The sequence below is a fragment of the Bombina bombina genome, chromosome 7, assembly GCF_027579735.1.
Source record: "Bombina bombina isolate aBomBom1 chromosome 7, aBomBom1.pri, whole genome shotgun sequence".
NCBI classification, from domain to species: Eukaryota; Metazoa; Chordata; class Amphibia; order Anura; family Bombinatoridae; genus Bombina; species Bombina bombina.
In genome coordinates this window covers 511,155,435-511,183,303 of record NC_069505.1, presented here as the reverse complement: position 1 = coordinate 511,183,303, position 27,869 = coordinate 511,155,435, and the positions used below count along the sequence as shown (strand labels likewise).

At 40.3% G+C, this 27,869-nt stretch overlaps 1 protein-coding gene across 1 annotated transcript in view; it reads right to left on the bottom strand.

Moving 5' to 3' along the window:
- The window catches only part of LOC128636042 (ficolin-1-B), a 220,878-nt gene extending 193,986 nt beyond the window's left edge, over positions 1–26,892 (bottom strand). Inside the window, exon 1 of the mRNA XM_053689116.1 lies at positions 26,781–26,892. Within this exon, the coding sequence (XP_053545091.1) occupies positions 26,781–26,862 (82 nt within the window). The 5' untranslated portion in view covers positions 26,863–26,892. The remainder of the gene's footprint in view (positions 1–26,780) is intronic.
- Positions 26,893–27,869: the final 977 nt, after the last annotated feature.

The following is a 27,869-nucleotide window of genomic DNA, read 5'->3' as shown; positions in this document are numbered from 1 at the left end:
TCCTATGTATTTATAATAAGACAACTGTCAGTTGTCTCTGGCTTTTCTATATATAAAAATATTTTTGAATTTTGAACACTGTTTGGGTTTGTCTCTCCTTTTCTATGACACAGTATATGGAGTAATTTAGCTGGAAATAAGTTTTGTGCTGGCTATAATCTACTTTTGATTCTTTAGTAACAATTATTTATATATATATATATATATATATATATATATATATATATATATATATATAGGGCTTTTTTGTGGGGTGCTTACCAGTACTAAGTACCCCCACCTCTGCCAACTCATTAGAGGTAATATTTGTAATAATCATGTAAATACTCTAGTTTTCATAAGAGAGGGCTGCGACGTACATCAGACGTAAATGATCTTGTCCCTTTGCTTTTTTCAAAGTTACTGAGCAGAATATATCAATTAAAAATTAGTGAGTACCGGCACCTTTTCTTTTTTAGTACCGGCACATTGCCCTCCACTAATATTGGCACCCTTGGTAAATATGAGCACATTAAACTTTTGTTAAAAAAATACTCAAAACAATTGCAAACACAACACAGGTTTATAAAAAAAAATATTTGTTAACTATATTTGTGGCACAATTATTGGCACCCTTTTAGTCAATACTTTTTGCTACCTCCATTTACCAAGATAACAACTCTTCTCCTATAATGCCTGATGATGTTGGAGAATACATGGCAAGGGATCTGAGTCCATTCCTCCATACAAAATCTTTCCAGATGCTTAAAATTTTGAGGTTGACACTGGTGGACTCTCCTCTTCAGTTCACCCCACATGGCCATGGCAGGGCCTTGATTTTGTGGTCAGTAAACCATTTTTGTGTTGATTTTGATGTAGGTTGTTTTTTTTATAATTGTCCTGCTGGAGGTTCCAACCACAGGCCCTTTTTAAGCTTTCTGGCAGAGGCAGTTAGGTGTTAATGTAATATCTGTTGATATTTGATAGAGTCAAGGATGCCATGTATCCTAATAAAATGTCCAGGTCCTCTGGCAGACAAACAGCCTCAAAACATTAAAGAGTCACCACCATATTTAACCTTGGTCATAAGATATGTTTCCATATGGCAACCTCTCTGTGTGCGCCAAACCCCCCTCTGGTTTATTGACAAAAAGCTCTATTTTGGTTTCATCTGACCATAGATCCCATTTGAAGTTCCAGTAGTGTCTGGCAAACTGAAGACGCTTGAGTTTGTTTTTGGATGAGAGTAGAGACTTTTTTTTCTTGAAACCCTTCCAAACAACTTGTGGTGATGACATCAGATTGTAGTTTTTGAGACTGTCTGACTCCAAGACGCAACTAACTTCTGCAATTCTCCAGCTGTGATCACTGGAGATATTTGGGCCACTCGAACCATCCTTATCACAGGGCGTTAAGACAATATAGACATGCATCCTCTTCCAGGTTGATTTATAACATTTACAGTTGACTGGAACTTCTTAATTATTGCCCTGATGGTGGAATTTTGTGAAGCTCAACAAACTTGTCACACAGGTGTACTAACAAATGAAAACTATCAATGGGAATATACTACAAATATATTTTCTCATTTGAATTCATAGGGGTGTCAATAATTGTGCCACACATACAGGTATATTTAACAAAGATTTTATTTTTTGGATAAACCTGTGTTGTATTTGCAATTGTTTGATATCCATGAGAGCAGAGTATTTTGTGTATTATTTAAACAAAAGATCAAAAGGTTAAACAATAAAGACACATTTTTAAAGCTTTCTTTGCTCATATTTACCAAGGGTGCCAATATTAGTGGAGGGCACTGTATATATATATATGTACATACTGTATGTATTTATATGTGTCTATATGTAGTTACAGACATATATACACATATAAACACATAAATACATATGTACACATATAAAGACATATTTATAAGTACATTGGAGTAGATGAAAACATGAAAAATCATATTTATGCAATATTCATATTTAATAAAGTGTTATACTGTGTATTTACTGTAAATATTTCACATTCAAATGTTCTGCACATAGCAGAATATGTTCTATGTATTTTTAAATAGATATTCCTATATACAGTACTGTGCAAAAGTCTTAGGCCACCATTCAAGTGTAAGAGGAGGTTACACTAAATACTTGCTTCTATAGAATAAAGTGGCAAGTATTTAGTGTGACCTCCTCTTACACTTGAGCAATAGCAGGAACCTGGCTCTAGTAAACCTTAATGGAATGGAACTCTAATTAATGCCATTGCTAACAACTGCTGTGAAAAAGGTCTATTACACCAGGTTTGTGCAAGACACATTTGAGCATTACATACACATGTGTTATGAGTTTAATTAATTGGAAGCTTGCTAATAAGACCAACTTTCAATCACATCATTTCATTCAAAATGCCAAAGATCACAGAATTTGACAGACATAAAATCATACTTTTGCATCAGCAAGGTCACTTTGAAAGGGAAATCAGAAAACAAACTGGATACTCAAGATGTGGTATTCAAGCTGTTATAAAGAAATTTGAAGAATCAGGAGAGGTCAATGACAAAAAAAAAAGGAGTGGAAGGTCAAGAAAACATTCATAATCTGATGAGAAGTTTCTCAGAGTTTCTTCTATGAGATCGGAAGAAGTCCAGCAAGGACCTGGCTCAGCATATGGCAGCTTCATCAAGATACCAAGTTGACCCTTCTACAGTCACTTTTTTCAGAAGGGGAACAGGGTAAAAAGCTAAAGCTCACAAAGATTGGAATGAAAATCAGTGGAAAAGAGTATTATGGAGTGACAAATCCAAGTTTGACATTTTTGGGTCCAATCATCGACAATATGTGAGAAGATGAGAGATGAAGGAGAGAGATGGAAGAATCAGTGCTTGCGGCCTTCAGTTAAACATGGTGGAGGGTTTGTCCTGGTTTGGGGCTGCATTTCTACTAGTGGTGTTGGCGATCATGAATGCTGAAAAATACGGACAGGTTTTAATTCATAACAAAAAAAGAGTATACAATAGGATAGTTACTTCCCTTTAGTTAGAACTGCTGCCTTCCAAACAGTCTCTCTCAAAGCTGTACAAACGATGTATATTGGCAGATAGAGGCGCTGGTTCTAAGGGATCTCCAAAGGATTTTTCTTTATGTTTCACAATTTTCCCAGAAGAATTCTGTCTGTATCTGTGTTCAACGAATATCACAATCTTCCCAAAAAGGGGTTCTGTCTGTTTTTGTGTTCAAAGAATATCACATTGACATAGTATGTCTGTGCACCTTAATATATAAGTGCAGTATACTCACAGAATGGTATCAGGCAAACAGCTCCACAGGTGATTTCACAAAAAACAACGATCAGGAAAGGAAAAAAGCTGGCTTTTTGTTTTTTAAAATAAAATGTTTATTTTGCTCAAGGTTTTAATTCATCATGCCATTCCTTCTGGAAACACCTAATTGGGAATAGTTTTATTTTTCAGCATGATAACAATCCCAAGCACACTGCTAATGCAGTAAAATCATATTTGAAGAGAAAAACAGCTGATAAAACATCTCCACAGAGTCCCGACCTGAATATTATAGAGGCAGAATGGGATCACCTGGACAGAGAAAGAAATAAGACAACCTAAATCTAAAGAAGAACTCTGGGAAGTGCTGAAAGAAGACTGGTATAATATACCAGAAGATTACTTCAGAAAACTTCAGGACAGTCTCCCTAAAAGAGTTCAAGATGTGCTTAGTGCCAAGGGATGTCACACATAGGGGTCAATTTATTAAGCTGTGGCGGACAGGGGCGCATATACGCGCCCCTGTCTGCCGTAGCTTGCCTCATTGCACACAAGCACTATTTTGCACTCACGTGCAATTCTGCCCGCGCACAGCCAATCCCACGTGGGCAGGAGCTGTCAATCTCCCTAGTCGGACGAGACTGGGGAGATTTAAATTCGCCACCTTAGATGTGGCAAAAGGTTAGGAAAGCAGTGGTCTGATGACCGATGCTTGTTAAATACGGACTACAGGTTCTCTTGTGAGAACCTGCAGTCATATGGTGTCGAAAGGCTTGCAAAGCCTTTGATAAATCGACCCCTAAATACTGACTTTTGCCTGAAGAAGCAATTATGTTCTGAAAATTGTGTCTCTTTTGTGTACATATTTCCTGTATTTTCTCTTTGTTTCTTAATAAAGAGACCGACAAATAAATATAAATGGTCATTAAAACTTTGCTAAAACAACAAATCTAATGGTAGCCTAAGATTTTTGCACAGTTCTGTATATCTGTATATATCAATTTTAACGGGGTGGGTGTTGCCAGTGGTTGCTGGAGGGCGTAGCGGTCAGTCCTGCGGTCAGCGTGGCTTTTCTGGGTCCTGAAAAGGACCAGCTTCCGGCAGGGAGACTACAGTAATCTTCTGCAGGGTCACAGCAGGCTCAGTGTAACAAAAGGGCCAGTTCACCCAAAAATTTTCTCCCATTTAAATTGTTCCCAATGATCCATTTTACCTGCTGGAGTGTATTACATTGTTTACAAGTAGCTCCTTTACCCCTATTTTAGCCTTAGAAATAGCAGATTTAGCTTGTGATTTCCCAACCTATACTGAAAGGTTTGATACTGAAGTCTCAGCTATTGTATAGCCTAGGTAAACACAGCCAGCAGAAGAAATTACACTCACAGTGGAGTGCAGGATAGTTAAGTAATAAAAATATAATTTATGCAAGAACTTACCTGATAAATTAATTTCTTTCATATCGGCAAGAGTCCATGAGATAGTGACGTATGGGTTATACAATCCTACCAAGAGGGGCAAAGTTTCCCAAACCTCAAAATGCTTATAAATACACCCCTCACCACACCCCCAATTCAGTTTAACGAATAGCCAAGTAGTGGGGTGATAGAAAAAGGAGTAAAAAAGCATACAAAAATGAGAAACTGGAAATATAATTGTGCTTTTATACAAAAAAACATAACCACCAGAAAAAGGGTGGGTCTCATGGACTCTTGCCAATATGAAGGAAATTAATTCATCAGGTAAGTTCTTACATAAATAATGTTGGCAAGAGACCATGAGCTAGTGACGTATGGGATAGAAATACCCAAGATGTGGAAGTCCACAGAAGAGTCATTAGAAAGGGAGGGATAAAATAAAAACATCCATTTTCCGCTGAAAAAATTAAATCCACAAAAAAATAAGTTTTTCTCATAAATTTAAAGAAAAAAACTTAAAACATAAGCAGAAGAATCAAACTGAAACAGCTGCCTGAAGAACTTTTCTTCCAAAGACTGCTTCAGAAGAAGCAAATACATCAAAATGGTAAAATTTTGTAAATGTATGCAAAGAAGACCAAGTTGCTGCTTTGCAAATCGGATCAACTGAAGCTTTATTCTTAAAAGCCCAAGAAGTGGAGACTGATCTAGTAGAATGAGCTGTGATCCTCTGAAGCGGGGGCTGTCCCGCCTCCAAATAAGCCTTATGAATCAAAAGCTTTAACCGAGATGCCAAAGAAATGGCAGAAGCTTTCTGACCTTTCCTAGAACCAGAGAAGACAACAAATAGACTAGAAGTCTTCCTGAAATCTTTAGTAGCTTCAACATAATATGTCAAAGCTCTTACAACATCCAAAGAATGCAAAGATCTTTCAAGAGCATTCTTGGGATTAGGACACAAGGAAGGAACAACAATTTCCCTACTAATGTTGTTAGTATTCACAACCTTAGAAGAAATTTAAACGAAGTCCACAAAACAGCCTTATCATGATGAAAAATCAGAAAAGGAGACTCACACGAGAGAGCAGACAATTCGGAAACTCTTCTAGCTGAAGAGATAGCCAAAAGAAACAACACTTTCCAAGAAAGTAGTTTAATATCCAAAGAATGCATAGGCTCAAAAGGAGGAACCTGCAAAGTCTTCAAAACCAAATTAAGACTCCAAGGAGGAGAGATTGATTTAATAACAGGCTTGATACGAACCAAAGCCTGAACAAAACAGTGAATATCAGGAAGCTTAGCAATCTTTCTATGAAATAAAACAGAAAGAGCAGAGATTTGTCCCTTCAAAGTACTTGCAGACAAACCCTTATCTAAACCATCCTGAAGAAACTGTAAAATTCTAGGAATTCTAAAAGAATGCCAGGAGAATTTATGAGAAAAACACCATGAAATATAGGTCTTCCAAACTCGATAATAAATCTTCCTTGAAACAGACTTACAAGCCTGTAGCATAGTATTAATCACTGAGACAGAGAAACTTCTATGACTAAGCACTAAGTGTTCAATTTCCATACCTTCAAATGTAATGATTTGAGATCCTGATGGAGAAACGGCCCTTGAGACAGAAGGACTGGTCTTAGAGGAAGTGGCCAAGGCTGGCAACTGGACATCCGGACAAGATACGCATACCAAAACCTGTGAGGCCACGCTGGTGCTATCAGAAACACATACAATTGTTCCATAATGATCTTGGAGATCACTCTTGGAAGAAGAACTAGAGGCAGAAAGATATAAGCAGGTTGGTAAAACCAAGGAAGTGCTAAAGCATCCACCATCTCCGCCTGAGGATCCCTGGACCTTGATAGGTACCTGGGAAGTTTCTTGTTTAGATGAGAAGCCATCAGATCTATTTCTGGAAGACCGCACATCTGTACAATCTGACAAAATACATCTTGATGGAGAGACCACTCCCCTGGATGTAAGGTCTGACGGCTGAGATAATCCACTTCCCAATTGTCTACACCTGGGATATGCACCACAGAAATTAGACAAGAGCTGGATTCCACCCAAGAAAGTATCCGAGATACTTCTTTCATAGCTAGGGGACTGCGAGTCCCTCCCTGATGATTGACATATGCCACAGTTGTGATATTGTTCGTCTGAAAACAAATGAATGGTTCTCTCTTTAACAGAGGCCAAACCTGAAGAGCCCTGAAAATAGCACGGAGTTCTAAAATATTGATTGGTAACCTCGACTCTTGAGGTTTCCAAACTTCTTGTGCTGTCAGAGATCCCCAGATAGCTCCCCAACCTGAAAGACTTGCATCGGTTGTGATCACAGTAAAGGTAGGATGAACAAAAGAAGCTCCTTGAACTATATGATGATGGTCTAACCCAGTGCTTTCCAAACTGTGTGTCGGGACACACTAGTGTGTCGGCAGCAGTGTGTAGGTGTGTCCCTGCTTCAGCACAAATTTTTTTTTAATTTTTTTTTGGTTTCTGACTTTCCGCCTGCCTGCTACGCATATCACATGATTGACATGTGATTGATACCTAGGGACACACAGATCATCTTAACCTATTGGCACAGCTCAGTGGGAACTGAAACTATTCCCATTGGCGGCACATTGGCTCCTGACTGCACGTGTATTCTCCTTAATTGGCTCGTGACTGCATGTGTAGTCAGTGAGTGGGACAGCAGTGTGTTTGCAGCGCGGGCAGTAGTCAATCGGACTCACCAAGCTCTGAGGGCAGCAGCTTAAACGCTGAGCTGAAGTCAGTGGGGTTTTTTTGCAACTAGCTCCCAGTAGTGCATTGCTGCTCCTGCTCTTGATATATGGATAGAAGTGGAAGCTTAAAAATGCTTGAGGATGAAATGCGAGTGTCTTTATCTAATATTCCACCAAATATTCAGAAATTGTGTTCATCCCATCAACCTCATACATCCCATTAAATAGTAAGTAGCTATTGGTGTTATTAAACTTTTTTTTAATTCTTGCACATACTTACATACTGTTACTTGCAAATACATTTCATTATTATATAATTTATGTATGTGTCCATATCTCTTAAAACAAGTTAGTTTAACCTCCTTTTTGCTAGTACAACTAAATTACTGTGTCGCAAAATTATGTAGGTCTAAAAAGTGTGTCACCAACATGAAAAGTTTGGAAAGCTCTGGTCTAACCACTAAGTCAGAGAGAGTTGAATGTTGGGATTTAAGTATATCAATTGTGATATCCGAGTATAATCCCTGCACCATTGCTTCAGCATACAAAGCTGCAGAAGTCTCATATGAAAACAAGCAAAGGGGATTGCGTCCGATGCTGCAGTCATGAGACCTAAAACTTCCATGCACATAGCCACTGAAGGGAATGATTGAGACTGAAGGTTTTGACAAGCTGAACCCAATTTAATTTGTCTCTTGTCTGTTAAGGACAGAGTCATGGACACTGAATCTATCTGGAAACCTAAAAAGGTGACCCTTGTCTGAGGAATCAAGAAACTCTTTGGTAAATTTATCCTCCAACCATGTCTTTGAAGAAACAACACTAGTTGATTCATGTGAGATTCGGCTATAAGAATGAGCTAGTACCAAGATATTGTCCAAATAAGGTAACACCGCAATACCCTGTTCTCTGATTACAGATAGAAAGGCACAGAGAACCTTCGAAAAGATCCTTGGAGCTGTTGCTAGGCCAAATGGAAGAGCAACAAATTGGTAATGCTTGTCTAGAAAAGAGAATCTCAGAAACAGATAATGGTCTGGATGAATCGGAATGTGAAGATATGCATCCGAAGTCTATCGTGGACATATAATGACCTTGCTGAACAAAAGGCAAAATAGTCATTATAGTCACCATCTTGAAAGTTGGGACTCTTACAAAACAATTCAAAAACTTCAGATCCAGAACTGGCCTGAATGAATTTACTTTCTTTGGGACAATGAATAGATTTGAATAAAACCCTAGACCCTGTTCCTGAAACGGAACTGGTATGATTACCCCTGAAAGCTCTAGATCTGAAAAACACTTCAGAAAAGCCTGAGCCTTCACCGGAATTGCTGGAACGTGAGAGAGAAAAAATCTTCTCACAGGAGGTCTTACTCTGAATCCTATTCGATATCCTTGAGAGACAATACTCTGAATCCACTGATTTTGAACAGAATTTGCCCAAATGTCTCGGAATAATTTCAATCTGCCCCCCACCAGTTGAACTGGATCGAGGGCCGCACCTTCATGCAGACTTGGGGGCTGGCTTTGGTTTCTTAAAAGGCTTGAATTTATTCCAACTTGAATGTTTCCAGTTTGAACCAGAGTCTATAGGGGAAGGATTGGTTTTCTGTTCCTTATTCTGTTGAAAAGAATGAAAACAATTAGAAACTTTAGATTTACCCTTAGATCTTTTATCTTATTTTATCTTATCCCTTCCCCCAGTGATAGTTGCAATAATTGAATCCAACTGAGAACCAAATAAATTGTTACCTTGGAAAGAAAGAGATAGTAATCTAGACTTAAATACCATATCAGCATTCCAAGATCTGAGCCATAAAGCTCTTCTAGCTAAAAACATAGATTTAACATCAATTTTGATGATATAAAAAAATGGCATCACAGATAAGATGATTAGCATGTTGAAGCAAACGAACAATGCTAGACAAATCAGGATCTGTTTCCTGTTACGCTAGGCTATCCAACCAAATGGTTGATGCAGCCGCAACGTCAGCCATAGAAATGGCAGACCTGAGAATATAGCCAAAATATATAAATACGCTTTCCTTAGATAAGATTTAAGTTTCCTATCTAAAGGATCTTTAAAAGAAGTACTGTCTTCCATAGGAATAGTAGTACCTTTAGCAAGAGTAGAAATAGCCCCATCAACTTTGGGGATTTTTTCCCCCAAACTCTAATCTAGCCGCTTGCAAAGGGTACAATCTTTTAAACCTAGAAGAAGGAAGAAGGAATGAAAGGCTTAATCCATTCCTTAGCAATCACATCAGAAATAGCATCAGGAACTGGAAAAACCTCAGGAGTAACCACAGGAGGTTAATAAACAGAATTTAAATGTTTACTAGTTTTAATATCAAGAAGACTAGACTTCTCAATATCCAAAGTAACCAACACTTCTTTTAAGAAGGAACGAATATACTCAATCTTGAAAAGATAAGTAGATTTGTCAGTGTCAATGTCTGAGGTAGGATCTTCTGAATCAGAGAGATCCTCATCAGAGGAGGCTATTTCACTATGTTGTTGGTCATTAGAAATTTCATCAAATTTATGAGAAGTTTTAAAAGACCTTTTACGTTTATTAGAAGGCGGAATAGCAGACAAAGCCTCCTGTATCGCATCAGCAATATAATTTTTCATATCAACAGGGATATCATGTACATTAGATGTTGAAGGAACAACAGAAACTGTACTAGTACTGATGGAAACGTTTTCTGCGTGCAAAAGCTTATCATGATTACTGTTACATACTACAGCTGGAGATATAATCTAAGCTAATTTGCAACAGATACACTTAGCTTTGGTAGAACTGTGATCAGGCAGCAGAGTTCCAACAGTTGCTTCTGAGACAGGATCAGATTGAGACATCTTGCAAAATGTAAAAGAAAAAACAACATTAAAGCAAAATGTACAATTTTCTTATATGGCAGTTTCAGGAATGGGAAAAAATGCAAACAGCATAGCCCTCTGAGCATTTAGAAGGTAAGAGGCATATAGGAAGTGGGGTGAAAAATAAACTAAATTTTTTGGTGCCAAGAATGACGCATAACGCAAAAAGAAGTTGAAAAGTTTTTTGGCGCCAACAACATCCGGAAATGACGCAACTCGCATCATAACAGATGCAACCTGGAAACGTGGCGCCAACTAAGACGCTGGAAATGACGAACTTGCATCATTAATGATGCAAAAAATAACAGCATTTTGCTACCTTGCAAGCCTAATTTTGCCCGCAAAATTTAAAGAAAAAACAGTCAATTTGAAAGAAAGGACTATACCTCAAGTAATAAAAAATAACTTCCTAAAATATGCTTCCCAAACTGAAACTGACAGTCTGCAAAAGGAAATATACATAGACCTGTCTCATGGCAAATATCAGTAAAATACATATATTTAAAACTTTATATTAATACATAAAGCTCCAAACCATAGCGAGAGTGTCTTAAATAATGAAAACATACTTACCGAAAAGACACCCATCCACATATAGCAGATAGCCAAACCACTACTGAAAAAGTATCAGCAGAGGTAATGGTATATAAGAGTATATCGTCGATCTGAAAAGGGAGGTAGGAGATGAATCCCTACGACCGATAACAGAGAACCTTTGAAAAGATTTCCCGCAAGGAAAACCATAAAATCAATAGCTGATACTCCCTTCACATCCCTCTGATAAGAGGATTTGTGCTTCAGAATGCTTAAAAGCGCTTATCCTAGAAGAAATCTTAACAATCAAGCACAAACTTACTTCACCACCTACATAGGAGGCAAAGTTTGTAAAACTGAGTTGTGGGTGTGGTGAGGGGTGTATTTATAGGCATTTTGAGGTTTAAGAAACTTTGCCCCTCCTGGTAGGATTGTATATCCCCTACGTCACTAGCTCATGGACTCTTGCCAATTACATGAAAGAAATAAAAAAAATTCTATTGTTCTCTCTATGGGGCCAAATTATCAAGCTCCGAATGGAGCCAATAAAAGGAGTGCCTACTTCCTATGGAGTTTTACATTGAGTTTGTCTGGCTGCAGATTGTTGGAATTCCCACCCTCTCTCAATAGTAAGCAACAGCCAGGGGAGGTAGGGAGCTTGCTGAACTTTTTATTACTAGTTTTATTAATGCTGCAGCTCCTTTCTTCCCTGGTAATAATGTACAATACACTTTCCATTATTATAATAAATGTAGAATTAACTAGTTTATGTCCCCATAAAAGGTTTGGGGGAGGGGTATCCATGACATGTATACTTATGTGTAATCATTTATACCAAAATACCATCAAGTATATGTAGAAATATGTATTTATGAATAAATAGAACATATTCTTCTGTGAAGAACATTGGAATGTGAAATGTTGGGTTAGCGCACTTGAGAATATGCTATTGTGTTTGCACACAAGTAGGGTGTGTTTTTCCAATCGACTGTTAGCAGGGGCTGTCAACCATCATGATCGGATCAGGATGATTTCAGTCTGCCACCTAAAAGGACAAGTTACGACCGCTGCTTCTTAACTTCTGTTTCAGGCAGACCTGAAATGATAGGGCTCCGAAGCAGCATCCCCTGATTTATAAACGGAGCCCAAAGAGCCCTTTATGTAAAGAGAAATAGAAAATATTAGGGAGTCTGCTCTTTCTGCAACTTCAACCCCTTTCAATAGGATGTGTTTTCAATAAGCAAAAAAGGCTATCTCATACACAAAAACAAACATAAAGGAAAGATTTTACATACATTTTAAACACTACAATTGGTATAACAGGTCACTAGAAATACATCAAGGGAAAACCAGGGGTCAAGTCCAGCGGGAATGCTTGGGAACTAAGATCCCCCTGGATAGACAACAGAAATGCTTCAGTAAACAACGCTGCTGCTGGTGGGAGGAACTGGAACACAGCCTGGGTAGAGGGATTGTTAGATCATCTAGTAATGGTCAGTAACACTTCCTACAATACACTAAATGCAAGCCTGTCAGCTGTCCTGCTTTGTGATCACCCCACATTGTGTGGAACACATGGTGTTTACATTTCTGAGTGGCTTGTTTTGGGGTTATTTAGCTCCCCTCAGCAGAAATACAACTACTGTAACTTAAGTGGGTGAGACTCTTTAAAAGAGGAGGAATCTGAAGTTGCTGTCAGACACGGAGGTCTCAGCCGGGCCTGGAAAGGAAGAAGAGGGGAGGAAGGAGGGTGTGAGGAACTGACGCTAAGCTGGCTATGCACCATGTGTGGTAAAAACAAAGTGTGGACACCCTTGATCTTGACATTAAACAGGTGTTCATGTATGTCTAGTTTTGTAATTTTAAAGTTGTTTTAAGAATAGTTCAGTGTATTACAAAAGAAAAAATGTGCTCATCAAGCAGGGAAGAGTCATGTCCTTCCAGCTTCCTGCTTTCTCTCTGATTGGAATTAATTTTAGTTCTTCTAGAGATAGCTTGGATGGGATTTGCAAAGGAAATACATGTGTACACACAAAGGAAATAGTACGTGGAGTCTGTTTATCTATGTTTGTGTCTGTATGTGTAATGCTCGCAGGATATTCCACTATCAGATCAAACTCAGCCAGTAGTCTTCTTATCCCGGCATCGAGCCAGAAAGATAGGGAATATCCCAGAGAAAGTACGCAAGATGAAGTAAACGGCACTCACGACAGGCAGGATAGTCTGCGGCGGCGAAAGGAAGGGAATCAGCGGAAGGCAGTTCAGGGGTAAACCACTAGAAAGGTCAGACAGGCAGGGTTTGGCAACAGTAAGGCAATCCAAAGGTAAACCACTTGAATGGTCAGACAGGCAGGTTTTGGCAACAGTAAGGCAGTCCAAAGGTAAACCACTTAAATGAACAGACAGGAAGGTTTTGGCAACAGTATGGCAATCCAGTTCTTTAAGGATTAAGCAAGCAGAGTAGTCAGACAGGCAGAGTTCATCAACAGTGAGGCAATCCAGTACTTTAGAATTTAAACAAGCAGAGTAGTCAGACAGGCAGAGTTCATCAATAGAGAGGCAAGCCAGTATTTCAGGGGTTAAGCAAGCAGAGTAGTGAGACAGGCAGAGTTCAATAGCAGTGAGACAATCCAGTACTCTCACTGCTACTACTGCTTGCTTCTGGTGACATCTCTCCTAACCCTAGCCCTGCAGCAATCACCACACTCATACACTCTCGCTCAGTCCCCCACAATACAAACTCAAGGTCACACGATCCCAACAATCTCATCTCGATTAACCCACAGCGCTTATCCCCTCTCTTTTCTTGTGCCCTCTGGAATGCACGCTCTGTCTGTAACAAACTTACAACTGTTCACGACCTGTTTGCTTCTAACGCTTTCAATCTTCTAGCAATTACTGAAACCTGGCTTTCTTCCTCTGATACTGCTTCCATTGCTGCTCTAACGCACGGCAGTCTCCACTTTAGCCACACACCTAGGCCAGGTGAGTGACATGGTGGCAGTGTTGGAATCTTACTGTCCCCTTCCTGCTCCTATCAGCACTTCCATCCTCATCCATCTCTCTCCTTCTCCTCCTTTGAAGTCCATTGCATCCGCATTTTCTCCCCCACTCTCTCTCAAGGTGGCAGTTATCTATCGCCCCCCTGGACCAACCTCCCAATTCCTCGACAACTTTGCTGCCTGGCTTTCTCACTTTCTCTCTACAAATACACCTGCTCTAATCTTAGGGGACTTCAACATCCCCATTGATAACCCATCTACCCCTGCTGCCTCTAAACGTCTCTCACTCACAAACTCCTTTAGTCTTTCACAATCCACCCTATTCCCTACTCACCGTGACGGACACTCTCTTGATCTGGTATTCTCCTACCTCTGCTCCCCTTCTGATGTCACCTGTCGCCCATTTCCCATCTCAGACCACCATCTGCTCACCTATAATCTCAATGTACAGGCTAAACCTATTTCTACCCCCCGCCTCCGCACCTGTAGAAATCTGCACACTGTGGATACTCTCCAACTTTCTAACCTTATTCAAAAACGCCTTCCCCACACTTCCACGGTACCCCTGCCCTGACCTTGCTACAAACCACTATAACAATACTCTCTCCTCTGCACTCGACACCCTTGCTCCTCAACAAATACGCAAAAACCCACGTTGTCAGCTCTAGCCCTGGCACTCTCAGCAAACACGCTATCTACAAAAATGCTCCCGTGCTGCTGAACGTGCCTGGAGGAAATCCCGCTCTGAACACGATTTCCTACACTATAAGTTCATTCTTTATTCTTACTCCTCTTCCCTTTACTTAGCCAAGCAAAACTACTTCTCTTCTCTCATATCTTCTCACTCCTCAAACCCTAAACGTCTCTTCTCCACTTTCAACACTCTCCTCTATCCACCTGCACCACCCCCCTCATCTGACTTTAGTGCTCAAGACTTGGCAGATTACTTTTTCAACAAAACACTTACCATCAGAAGCAACATCCCACCACAAGACTGCAACCTTTCATCTCCGCCCCCGGTCACCCCCTCCAACACTCTCAGTACCTTCCCCCCAACCACTGAGAATGAAGTGAGTTCCCTAATATCTTCCTCACACCTCACTACATGCCCCCTTGACCCTATCCCTTCACATCTAATACCCTCTCTGTCCTCTACCCTCACCCCAGCTCTTACTCACATATTCAACCGATCCCTTACTACTGGTTCATTTCCATCATCCTTCAAACATGCAAAGGTCACCCCCATCCTCCCTTCACTGACTCCCCATTCACAGCAGAATTAAATTCAAAATTCTCACTTTGACCTACAAAGCCCTTACCAATGCAGCCCCCCCATACCTGTCCTCACTCATCAACAAATATACTCCAGCCCATCCCCTAAGATCCAACAACGATCTACTCCTTGCCTCTTCTACCATCACCTCCTCTCATGCTAGACTACAGGAGTTCTCTCGTGCGGCACCAACCCTCTGGAACGCACTTCCTCGTGCTGTCAGACTTTCCCCCAACCTCTCCTCCTTTAAATGCTCCCTAAAGACCTTCTTGTTCAGGGAAGCCTATAACCAAATCAGTAACTAATGAATTCCACTTGCCTAATAGTTGCCCTCATCTAACTTCACACTAACATCATTCCCACCTTTGCAGTCCCCACCTCCTGTTTCTCACCCTCCTACCCATTTAGATTGTAAGTTCCCATGGGAACAGGGCTCCCAATTCCTCCTGTATTTGTTTGTTAAATTTTGTCTGGTGTCTCATATTGTACTGTCCTTTTATCTTTGTTACCTATGAACAGCGCTACAGAATCTGTTGGCGCTTTATAAATAAAGAATAATAATAATACTTAAGGGGTTAAGCAAGCAAAGTAGTCAGACAGGCAGAGTTCAATAGCAGTGAGACAATCCAGTACTTTAGGGGTTAAGCAAGCAAAGTAGTCAGACCGGCAGAGTTCAATAATGATATGGCAATCCAGAAAACAGTAATCTATCACACCAAGGAGCACACAAAGTAACACCTATACTTAGGCAGTGATAGGTAGCAAGTGAGTAACTTACATAGGCGCAGGATTCGCGCCACAGGAGATCCTGATCCTGTGTCACTGCCGCACGCAGACAGGAGCCGACTTCCCCTAGGCAACGAGCAGAACAGCAGGCGCTGCATCCCTAGCAACAGCTAGAGCGGCAGGGCGTGACATAGCCCCCCTCTCAAGAGTTCCCTCTGGGAACCAGAGTCGGCCTAAAAGGATGAGCAGCATGGAATCTGGAGACCAAAGATGGAGCATGCACATCACGGGCAGGAACCCAAGAACGATCCGCCACAGAGTAACCCTTCTAATGTACCAGATACTGCAGTTGTCTGCGCCTGTATCTGGAGTCCAGGATCTTAGCAAACTCATATTCAGGGCCACCATGGACCAGAAGCAGAGGAGGAGGAGCTTGGATCTGGGTATATCTATTCTTGATGTAAGGCTTGAGTAGTGAGAGGTGGAAGACTGGGTGTATGCGCAGGGTTTTGGGCAAGGCCCCTTTGTAGGCAACAGGAGACAGTCTTTTCAGGACTTTGTAAGGACTGTTAAACCTAGGCCCCATTTTGTGACAGGGTTGATGTAGACAAATATGTAGAGTAGAGACCCAAACATGTTCACCTACCAAGATGGCACATACAGAAGCTCTATGATGATTAGCAAATTTTTTGTATCTAGAGAGAGCTGAACGTAGCTGAGAGCGAATACGTTTCCAATGAGTGGTGAGTTCAGTAACGTGTCGGTCTGCAACAGGAACCCCAGTGGACTGAGCAGAAAGAGGGAAGACACAAGGTTTATACCCTGCTGCGGCTTGAAATGGAGAACATTGAAGAGAAGAGTGCTAATGAGTGTTTCTTGCCAACTCAGCTAGGGGTAACAACTTAGACCAGTTGGTATGGAGAGCATTGACAAAGGCTCTAAGGTAGGCCTTGAGATCCTGGTTTACTCTCTCAGTTAGTCCATTGGTTTGAGGATGGTAGCCAGAAGACAAGGAAACAGTGGTTCCAATCAACTTACAAAAGGCTCTCCGAAAGGTAGAGATGAACTGTGGACCTCTGTCAGAAACAATATTCGCAGGAATGCCATGAAGTCATACCACGTGCAAGAGAAAAAGAGACAATAATTCTTGGGCAGAAGGCAGTTTTGTTAGGGGGTACAAAATGAGCCAGTCTGGAAAAGCGATCCACAACAACCCAGATAACTGTATGGTGGTCAGAAGGAGTAAGGTCCACAATGAAATCCATTGTTATGTGTGTCCATGGTTGTTTGGGTATGGACAATGGTTGGAGCAATCCGGGAGGCAAGGATCGGGGAGTTTTGATGGCAGCACAAGTTGTGCAGGCTTTCACATAATCCTGAGAGTCTGACTTCATAGTAGGCCACCATACATGTTGGGAAAGTCAAACCAGGATGTCCTGAGAGTTTACTATCATGAGCCCAAGATAGCACAGTAGTGCGTAGGTACAAAAAAGATATCAGAAGCCATGGGGGCTTCAGGAGGTTTACTAGACTGGGCATGTTGCAGTCTTTGAAGAAGGGTGGTATTCAGTTGAGCAACCACACAGGAGGGAGGTATGATGTGTTCAATAGGAGCTTCAGAGGAATCACTTGAGTGAGGAAACTGACGGGAAAGGGCATCAGCCTTCTTGTTTTTGGTCCCAGGAAGATAAGAGACCACAAAGTTAAAATGGGAAAAGAACAAGGCCCACCTGGCCTGTCGAGGATTGAGTCGATGAGCAGTCTCTAGGTAGGTCAGATTCTTGTGGTCGGTGAGAATCTGAATGGGATTGGCGGTGCCTTCTAACCAATGACATTCAGTCAAGGCCATCTTAATGGCTAAGAGTTCACGATTACCTACATCTTAATTCCTCTCTGCAGGAGTAAAGCTTTTGGAGAAAAAGGCTACAGGGTGCGACTTGGAGGTTAAAGGATCCCTTTGGGTTAGAACTGCTCCAGCCCCTATCTCGGAGGCATTAACCTCTAAAGTGAACTGTAGGTCAGGATCAGGATGGCGGAGCACAGGAGCAGAACAGAAAGCCTTTTTTAGGTGAGAGAAGGCATTTATGGCCTCAGGGGCCAATGTTTACAGTCCTTGTTCCGTTTTGTCAATTCAGTGAGTGGAGCCACTGTTTGAGAAAAGTTCTTTATAAACGTGCAGTAATAATTGGAGAACCCCAAGAATCTCTGTAATTCCTTTAATGAAGTAGGTTGAGGTCATTCTAAAACTACGGTGAGTTTAGCAGGATCCATGGCAAAACCTTCTTTCGAGATGACATAACCAAGGAACTGGATCTGAACTTGGTCAAACTCACATTTTTCTAGGTTGGCTACCAAAGAATTGTCTCTGAGATGTTGAAGTACCTGTCTCACGTGCTTATGATGCTGCTCCAGAGTGGAAGAGAAAATAAAGATGTCATCCAGGTAGATGATGACAGTGCAATTGAGGAAGTCACAGAAGACATCGTTGACAAATGCCTGGAAGACTGCAGGGGCATTACACAGCCCAAAGGGCATTATGAGGTATTTGTAATACCCTGATCTTGTGTTGAAGGCGGTCTTCCATTTGTGGCCTGGGAGGATACGAATCAGATTGTATGCCCCACGTAAGTCCAGCTTGGTGAAGAAGCAAGCATTCTGGAGTGAGTTCGGTGATTAAAGGAATGGGATAGCGATTCTTGATAGTTATGTTGTTCAAAACCCTGTAGTCGATGCAGGGTCTGAACCCACCATCCTTCTTACTGGCAAAAAAGAAGCCTGCCCCAGTAGTAGAGGAGGAAGGGCGAATTAAACCTTTAGCTAGGTTCTATTGGATGTACTCCTCCATGGATTTGGTTTCAGCTTTGGAGTGGATAAGTCCTTCCTTTAGGAAGTGGGGCTACAGGAAAGAAGTCAATTTTGCAGTCATAATGACGGTTGGGTGGCAGCAAGTCGGCTGCTTTCTTCTCAAACACATCTGCAAAGTCCCCATATACTGAGGGAAGGTTTGAAGGAGTCTGTATACTGGCTATGGGGATGCAGAGCAGAGGAGTGACTTTAGCAAGGCAGGAGTGGAAACAGGAGGTACCCCAGGAGGCCAGTTATCCTTCAGCCCAGTTGAACTGTGGATTGTGTATACGAAGCCAAGGAAGACCAAGGATGACAGGCTGTGCTGGGCAATGAATGACCTCAAACTGCAGCTGTTCGGTATGAAGGACTCCCACAGTCAAGGTCAGGGGTGCTGACTCAAAATGGATCAACCCTGAACCAAGGGGGGTGCCATCCAGAGTAGTTATTTTCAGACAATGTCTTTTCTGCAGAAGAGGCAAGCCAGCTTGAATCATAAAACTGTGATCCAGAAAGTTTCCAACTGCCCCTGAATCAATGAAGGCTTGAGTGTGGACAGTATTCTGAAGGAAGGTAAGGGTAACAGGTACCAGAATCCGAGAGGAGTGAGGGGATTTAGTAGTGATCATGCTTAGAGGTACCCCAGTGTTATCCTCTAAGCATTGGCTTTTCCCGGCCGAATGTCCCTCCTAAAGGCTGCCTTGAGAGCACTGCCATCCCAAGTGGTTTCAAGTGCCAAGGTGCAAAACTCAATGGCGAATTGTGCCACAGTTCTATTGCCCTGACGGAGATCCAGGAGAGAAAATTCTGCAGCAGAAGTACAGCCAGAAGTCCCAAACACAGAAGAAAATGCAGAAATGAACACATCAGCATCATTCAGGAGTGGAGCGTTCTGTTCCAAAAGGGGAAAGACCCAGGATAGGGCCTTGTCTTTCAGTAAGGAAATGATAAAGGTGACCCTTGATTGGTGAGACTGAAGGGCGTGAGGATTGTTTACGGAAGTGCAGCCTGCACTGGTTAAGAAAACCCCTACAATCAATAGTACCTTCATATTTGTCAGGCAATGGTATCCGGGGAATGCTTCCAGAAGCAGGGGAAGAAGCCGCAGTACTAGGAGCAGAGACTGGCAGTACAACAACAGGAGCGGTAAACCTTGCTGTAATTAGAGCAGAGAGTTGAGCAGTTATAGCCTCTAGTTTGGAATCCACACTCTGCAACTGTGTGGTATGGGTTCCCAACATCTGTCCTTGAAGATAAACTGCTCTTGCTACCTCATTTGGCTCCATGGCCCAAGTATAATGTAATGCTTGTGGGATATTCCACTATCAGACCGAACTCGGCCAGTAATCATCTTATCCCGGCATCGAGCCGGAAAGATAGGAAATATCCCAGAGCAGAGAAAGTACACAAGATGAGGTAAGCGGCACTCACAACAGGCAGGATAGTCTGCGGCGGCAACAGGCAGTGAATCAGCAGAAGGCAGTTCAGGGGTAAACCACTTGGATGGTCAGACAGGCAGGTTTTGGCAACAGTAAGGCAGTCCAAAGGTAAACCACTTGAATGAACAGATAGGCAGGTTTTTGGCAACAGTATGGCAATCTAGTACTTTAAGGATTAAGCAAGCAGAGTAGTGAGACAGGCAGAGTTCATCAAGAGTGAGACAATCCAGTACTTTAGGGGTTAAGCAAGCAGAGTAGTCAGACAGGCAGAGTTCATCAACAGAGAGGCAATCCAGTATTTTAGGGGTTAAGCAAGCAGAGTAGTCAGACAGGCAATGTTCAATATCAGTGAGACAATCCAGTACTTTAGGGGTTGTTAAGCAAGCAGAGTAGTCAGTCAGGCAGAGTTCAATAGCGATATGGCAATCCAGAATACAGTAAGCTTACACACCCAGGAGCACACAAAGTAACACCTATACTTGGGCAGTGATAGGTAGCAAGTGAGTAACTTACATAGGAGCAGGATTTGCACCACAGGAGATCCTGACCAGCTTCAGAACTGAGGGAGCGGGCGGCGATGATGTCACTGCCGCACGCAGACAGGAGCCGACTTTCCCCTAGGCAACGAGCAGAACAGCAGGCGCCACATCCATAGCAACAGCTAGAGCGGTGCGGCTTTACAGTATGTCTATCAATTTATGGTCAGCAGGCCAGATTCTCTGCAGAATGCTGACCTGTGCAATATAAGATATTCGCTGCAGATTCAACCTCACCAGTTTCATCCCAAAGTGCAAGGTGGCATGTTTTGCTTTCAATGTTACTGTGCCCTTATGCCTCTGGCTTCCTCTGCCAGTGTTACTTGCTTCAAATTTACTTGTTATATGTGTTAATAGTAAAAGAAACTGAAACTCAGATGCCTTGTGACAATATTTTTACTTTAAATCACATTATCATTATTTTTTTACCGCAGAGTGCACACACAAACCTTATCAAGATCATGATATCAGATGTTTACATTACAGAGCTTTACACATCCTGAGAGCCAGGGAGTGGCATCTCCTAAAATTTTACTAAGGCTCTTAGCTTTTTGGATTATTCAACATAATATATATACAAATGCCCCTTTATGTGTTCGAAAAGTGTGTGTCTGGCTTCTCAGTACAGGTGGCCCTCGTTTTACAACGGTTCAATTTATACCGTTTCAGAATAACAACCTTTTTTTCCAGTCATGTGACAGCTATTGAAAAGCATTGAGAAGCAGTGCATTTATTAAAATAGCCTGTAGGTGGAGCTGTCCGCTTGTGTTGCAGCAAAGCCAAGCAAGCTGAAATTAATCAGTTTAACCAGACCTGAGCTATCGAGCAGATTTCAAAGGAACAAGAGCTTCCTGTCTATAATTCAGTCCATATTGGAATGCATAGAAAGAACTGTTTGCAGAAAAATGCAAGTGAAGTCTGTGTTGTGTGATTATTTTATTAGGTGTATAATACTGTTTGAAATACAGAAGAAAAGGAACCCTCACTGCTGTGCGTTATCAGTATAAGACAGTTTGTACATTATACAGATATGGCTTGATGTATAACCTTCGAGTAACATATGTATATATCCAGCGATAGACCGGGCTGACAAGTGCCCCTATGTATTGAATAGGATACTGTTCTGGAATTTGTAGGTAGGCACTCCAAAAAAACCACTTGCGCCCCCCCCCCTCACCTGACCTCGTCCGGTCCTGGGGACTGTTCCGGCCTTCTCCGGTTAGGATGTCAGTGAAATCTGCGGTACTCCTCGGTTAGAACCTGTAGTGTACCGGTCTCCTTCATCCGGCTGCCTCTACTGACCCTCCTCAGACTCGTTACAGGGCGGGGGGGCGTGGTCCGGCTTAAGCGTGTTCTTTGTGCTCCAACTTCCGGTTGGGCTTGGAATTTGATTGACAGCTCTCCGGTCCAATCCAACGAACAATGCACCTGGTATAATGCTGTTTAGCAAATGTTTTTGTTCATTTAACTTAGTTTAATTATATATTCTGTGTTGTGTGATTATTTTATTAGGTTTATAATGCTGTTTAGCATTTACATTCTTCATTTCAAAGCTTTAAAAATGATGTATTAGGTGTTATTATGACAATTTTGAGAGGGGCCTGGAACCTATCTCCCTCACTTCCCATTGACTTACATTATAAACTGGGTTTCAATTTACAATGGTTTCGATTTACAACCATTCCTTCTGGAACCTAACCCCAGAGTAAACTGAGGGCTACCTGTATTCAGTATTAATTGAATCCTAAATTACCAATAGAAATTTCACCCCTGACATGTAAAAATTTAACCATGAGTGTCCATCCTCAGGGCTAAAGGCAAACGTTCAGCCCTTCTTTGGTTTTAATTTGCTTTCATTAACCAGAGTGTATAGATTATATACATATAAATACAGTGTGTGTGTATAAAACAATATTAATTGTGAGGGGGTGGAAGTCTTGGAGAGTTAAACATGATTGCAACAGTGCAGTGTTTTTTACACTCAAATCCATATTACAAGTGGCGCGTTGAATTGCGTTGAATTTGTTTACGTGAACTTATGGTATTTTACGCTCCCTATATTTTCTATGGGCAGTGTTGAGCGGCAATGTCTACTTGTATTACATGTTGAAAGTAAATGCAATTGCTCAAACACAGTCGTATTTAACGCTCAAACTTTTTACGGGACCTGAAAGTTCCGGGGAAAACTGTTGTACTAATCCCTAAACCACCACCCTCCCACATCCTAAAGTACCCCTCTGCACTATTAACCCCTAAACCACCTTACCCCTACATTACAAAGTACCCCGCTACACTATTAACTCCTAAAACACCACACCTCCTATAGCAAAGTACCCATCAACACTATTAACCTCTTAACTGCCACAACCCCCATCGCAAAGTACCCTCTAGGGTACATTACCTTAAAAAAATAACTAACATTACCTTAACAAAAAGCTACTATTACAGAAAATAAATAAACCGAACACTACAGAATTTTTTACAAAAAATAAAAGACACACAGTTGTTATGCATATTTTAAAACTAAAGCCCCACTTAAAAAAAACACCCCAAAAATAAAAAACCCTATACTAACAGTAAAATAAACTATAGTAATAGCTTTTTGTAGGGCATTGCCCTAAAGTGATTAAGTTCTTTTTCACAAAAATAAATACTACCCCATTATATAATACAAGTAACTCCACACCTCCTCTAAAAATGTGGTTGGGCATTGCCCTTAGATGTCCTAATGCATTTTTCCTGCCCAAAAAGAAAAAAAAAACTATTCTAAAATAAACAACCTACCTATACCTGTATATCTATTCCTATAGATATATATGTATAGATATCTATTTAACATTAGCAGTATCACATATATATAGAAATATATATTTAATAATAAAAATTACATTATATTCTATGTGAAGATCATGGGAATGTAAAATATGCGTAACGCGCATTGTTGTTTCATGTTAGTGAACTCAAAAAAAAATGCTAACTTTAGTGCGCTTTATTGAAATATTAAATATTTAAAAATATTAATAACAATTATTATACATACTGTAAAAAATTAAAAATAATCCATAGAATATATATATATATATATATATTTTTACAGTATGTATATTTTAAAATAATTTTTATTAATATTTTTTCATATTTTATATTTAATATTTCAATAACGAGCATTGAAATTAGCATTTTTCATGTAAGCTAACCCAACACTGTGTTAGACCTAAATCGCAAATCCCAAAACGCTTTACGCATATTTTACATTCCTATGTTCTTCACATATAAAGTACTTTAATTTTTATTATTAAATATATATTTCTATATATATTTGATACTGTTAATGAAAAATACATATCTATATATCTATAGGAATAGATATGCAGGTATAGGTATATATATATATATATATACAGTATATATATATATATATATATATATATATATATATATATATATATATATATAGATTAGATAGATATAGAAATATGTATTTACAATAAAAATTGCATTATCCTGTATGTGAAGAACATTGGAACGTGAAATATGTACAGTAAATATACAGTAAAATACATAAATACATCTGTGCACATATCTATACACACACACATATATATATATATATATACACACACACACACACATACACATATTTAGACATGTATAATATATATACATTACAATATAGCCCTTTGCAGTCAAACACCTTCTCATATACCATATACCTTTTAACCCTTATAACTTTATATACAGTATATATATATATATATATATGACTCGTTTTTATCAGATAGTGTTTATATGAGTGTAACTGTAATTTTGAATGTATTTATGTTGTGTTTAGTGCAACTTTTATTTAATTCACTACCCTTTACACGAGGGTTCAGTCGCGCTAATTCGACAAGCATAAAATCTGATTGCACTCTCACAATCGTGTTTAATTTCAACTTGTATCACTTGCGCTATTTCCGACACAAGCAAAAACCTGATATCACTTGTGCGCAACAGTTAGCGCACCACTTGTAATCTAGCCCAATAAGGGATATAAATGGTGGCTAAAGTCTGTGACAGTGAAATGGCAAGAGGCTTTTTAATAAACAGATATTTTTTATTTTTATCAATGCTTCAATATCTGCAGGTTTTCTGTCCATGAACGTCTAACCAAGAAAACTGATCAGGTATCCTTGTCCATCACAAAATAAATAACATCAGTTTAGTTACTTCTTCTAGTTAAATGGATTAATACTACAATTATAATGTAATTTAGTCTGAAGGACCTATTAATTAATCAGTGCAAAAGAAAACTCTTATGTGTTAGAACATTTTATTTCTGTACTATTGTTTTGTATATAAGTATGGGGCCCATTTATCAAAGGGCTTGCGGACCTGATCCGACACTGCGGATCAGGTCCGCAAGACCTCGCTAAATGCGGAGAGCAATACGCTCTCCACATTTAACATTGCACCAGCAGCTCACAAGAGCTGCTGGTGCAACGCCGCCCCCTGCTGACTCGCGGCCAATCGGCCGCCAGCAGGGAGCTGTCAATCAACCCGATCGTATTCGATCGGGTTGATTTCCGGCGGTTCCTGTCCGCCTGCTCAGAGCAGGCGGACAGGGTTATGAAGCAGCGGTCTTTAAGCTCCATACGGAGCTTGATAAATGGGCCTGTAAGTGTTTAAAGTGAAGGTAAATTTTATGGATTGAGATTACACATAAACATTCTTCATTCTTATAATAAACCAGTCGCTAACTTTTTTTTTGTTTCTATGATATTTATATTTGATTTTTAGTTCTAATTGTTTGTGCCGTTTCTTACCAGACTCCTCCTGGCGGCTACCTCCGTCTTTTACTGTTCAGTGACTGAGAACGGTTCCACCTGCTCTCTGCATCGGCTAAATGCGCGTTCACATTCAATTTTCTTCTGCGCATGCGTTATTTTGAGCCGACACATAGTATTCAATGAAGTTTATTCTTCATTCTATACTATACTGCCAGCTATATCAGACGCGATAGCTTCTTTTTTTATCAAATTATCAAATTATGATAACTTCAAAGCCTATTTGTCTAGCAATTGAAAGAGAGCATGCGCGTCTCATGAACAAGCACCCTCATGAATTTGCATTCCTGACGTTGAACGCATGCGCATAGCGATCTTGTGACGTCGCAATGTTCGAGCTGAACACCACGGGGAGAAAATGATGATTGGATACCGATATAGAGGGAGAATGTCAATCAAATGGCACAGCATGTCGGGTGGAGGAAACAATAGGAACGGCGGATAAGTAAATCATAAAATTTATCGCTATGTACTAAAATTAAAACAAAATGATGAATTAAAGTTGTCCTAAATTTTTATATATTTTAAGATGGCGTAAAGTACTTTGTTAAACTTTACCTTACCTTTAACCCTTGCAAAGGGAGTAAACATTTATTTAAAGGGACAGTCAACTCCAAAAATGTTACTGTTTAAAAAGATAGATAATCCCTTTATTGCCCATTCCCCAGTTTTGCATAACTAACACTGTTATATTAATACACATTTAACCTCTGTGATTACCTTGTATCTAAGCCTCATCAGACTGCCCACTGATATTTATTTATTATCTATTGGCTTACATTTTAGCCAAATAGTGCTGTGTCCTGCACAACTCCATGGGAGAGAGCACAATGTTAACTATGTGGCACATATGAATTAGCAGTCTCTTGTGAAAATCTAATTAAAAAAATCATGTGATAAGTGGCTTAGAAACAGGCAGAAATTTAGAGGTTTAAATGTTATAAAGTGTATTAATATAACAATGTTGGTTGTGCAAAGCTGGGGAATGGGTAGTAAAGGCGTTATCTATCTTTTTAAACAATAACAATTTTGGTATTGACTGTCCCTTTAAAGTCAGCTCCAGGGCAGCAATGCACTACTGGGACCTAACTGAACACATGTGGTGAGCCACTGACAAGAGGTATCTGTGCATAGCCAGCAATACCCATATAGCTGCCAGTAATGCATTGCTGCTTTGAACCTATCTAGGTAAGCTTTTCAACAAAAGATACCAAGTGAACAAGGCACATTTGTTAACAGAAGTAAATTGAAACGTTTCTTTAAATTACTTGTTCTATCAAAATCACATAAATGTGTATAACATACCCGGACAACTATCTTCTGCATAGCAAAGCGGCATGATACTCCATAAAGCCACGGTAAGTAAATACTGCGCTGGTCCCTTCATGGCTGAACTGGGTATATTGATCCGTGCTGGACACTAGTTTAAATTAGCTTTAGACATTTCTAAAAAAAACATTTAGAAATGCTGTGTAAGTTGCATAATGCTTATGAGCTAATAGTTTTTCTGAAATGTACCAGTCAGAAGAAAATATTGCACCATAACAAATATGGTTTTTTTTTAAGCTCAACAGAGTACTTATTGTCATTATAATATAGTAGTGAGACATTTGTGTTAAAGGGACACTATAGAGCAGAGCTTTCCAAACTTTTCATGTTGGTGACACACTTTTTTAGACCTACATCATTTTGCGACACAGTAATTCAGTTGTACTAGCAAACAGGAGGTTAACTAACTTGCATTTTAAAGCTTCCACTTCCTATACATATATCAAGAGCAGGAGCAGCATTGCACTTCTGGGAGCTAGCTGCAAAACACTTTAACTTCTTACTTCAGCTCAGTGTTTACGCCCTCAGAGCTCTGTGAGTCCGACTGACTACTGCCCATGAAGCAAACACACTGCTATCCCACTCACGACTACATATGCAGTCACTAGCAGATTGAGGAGATGTGCCGATGTGCCGGCAAAGCCGCCAATGGGAATAGTTTCAGTTCCCACTGAGCTGCGCCAATAGGTTAAGATGATCTGTGACCCACTAGGTATCAATCACGTTTCAACCATGTGATATGGGCAGGTGGAATGCCAGAAACCAAAAAAAAATGTAAATTTAAAAAAATTTGTGCTGAAGCAGGGACACACCTACACACTGCTGCCAACACACTGTCAGTATATGGCCGGGTTATAATACAATATATTTAATATTTATCCTTTAAACTAAACCCCCATAAATTGCATATACAAAACAATTAAAATTGATAGACACATTGGTCCCAAGTTATCAAGGTCTGTTGGACCTGATCCGACAGTCCTCGCTGAATACGGCGAGCAATACGCTCGCCGTATTCAGGATTGCACCAGCAGCTCACAAGAGCTGCTGGTGCAACGCCGCCCC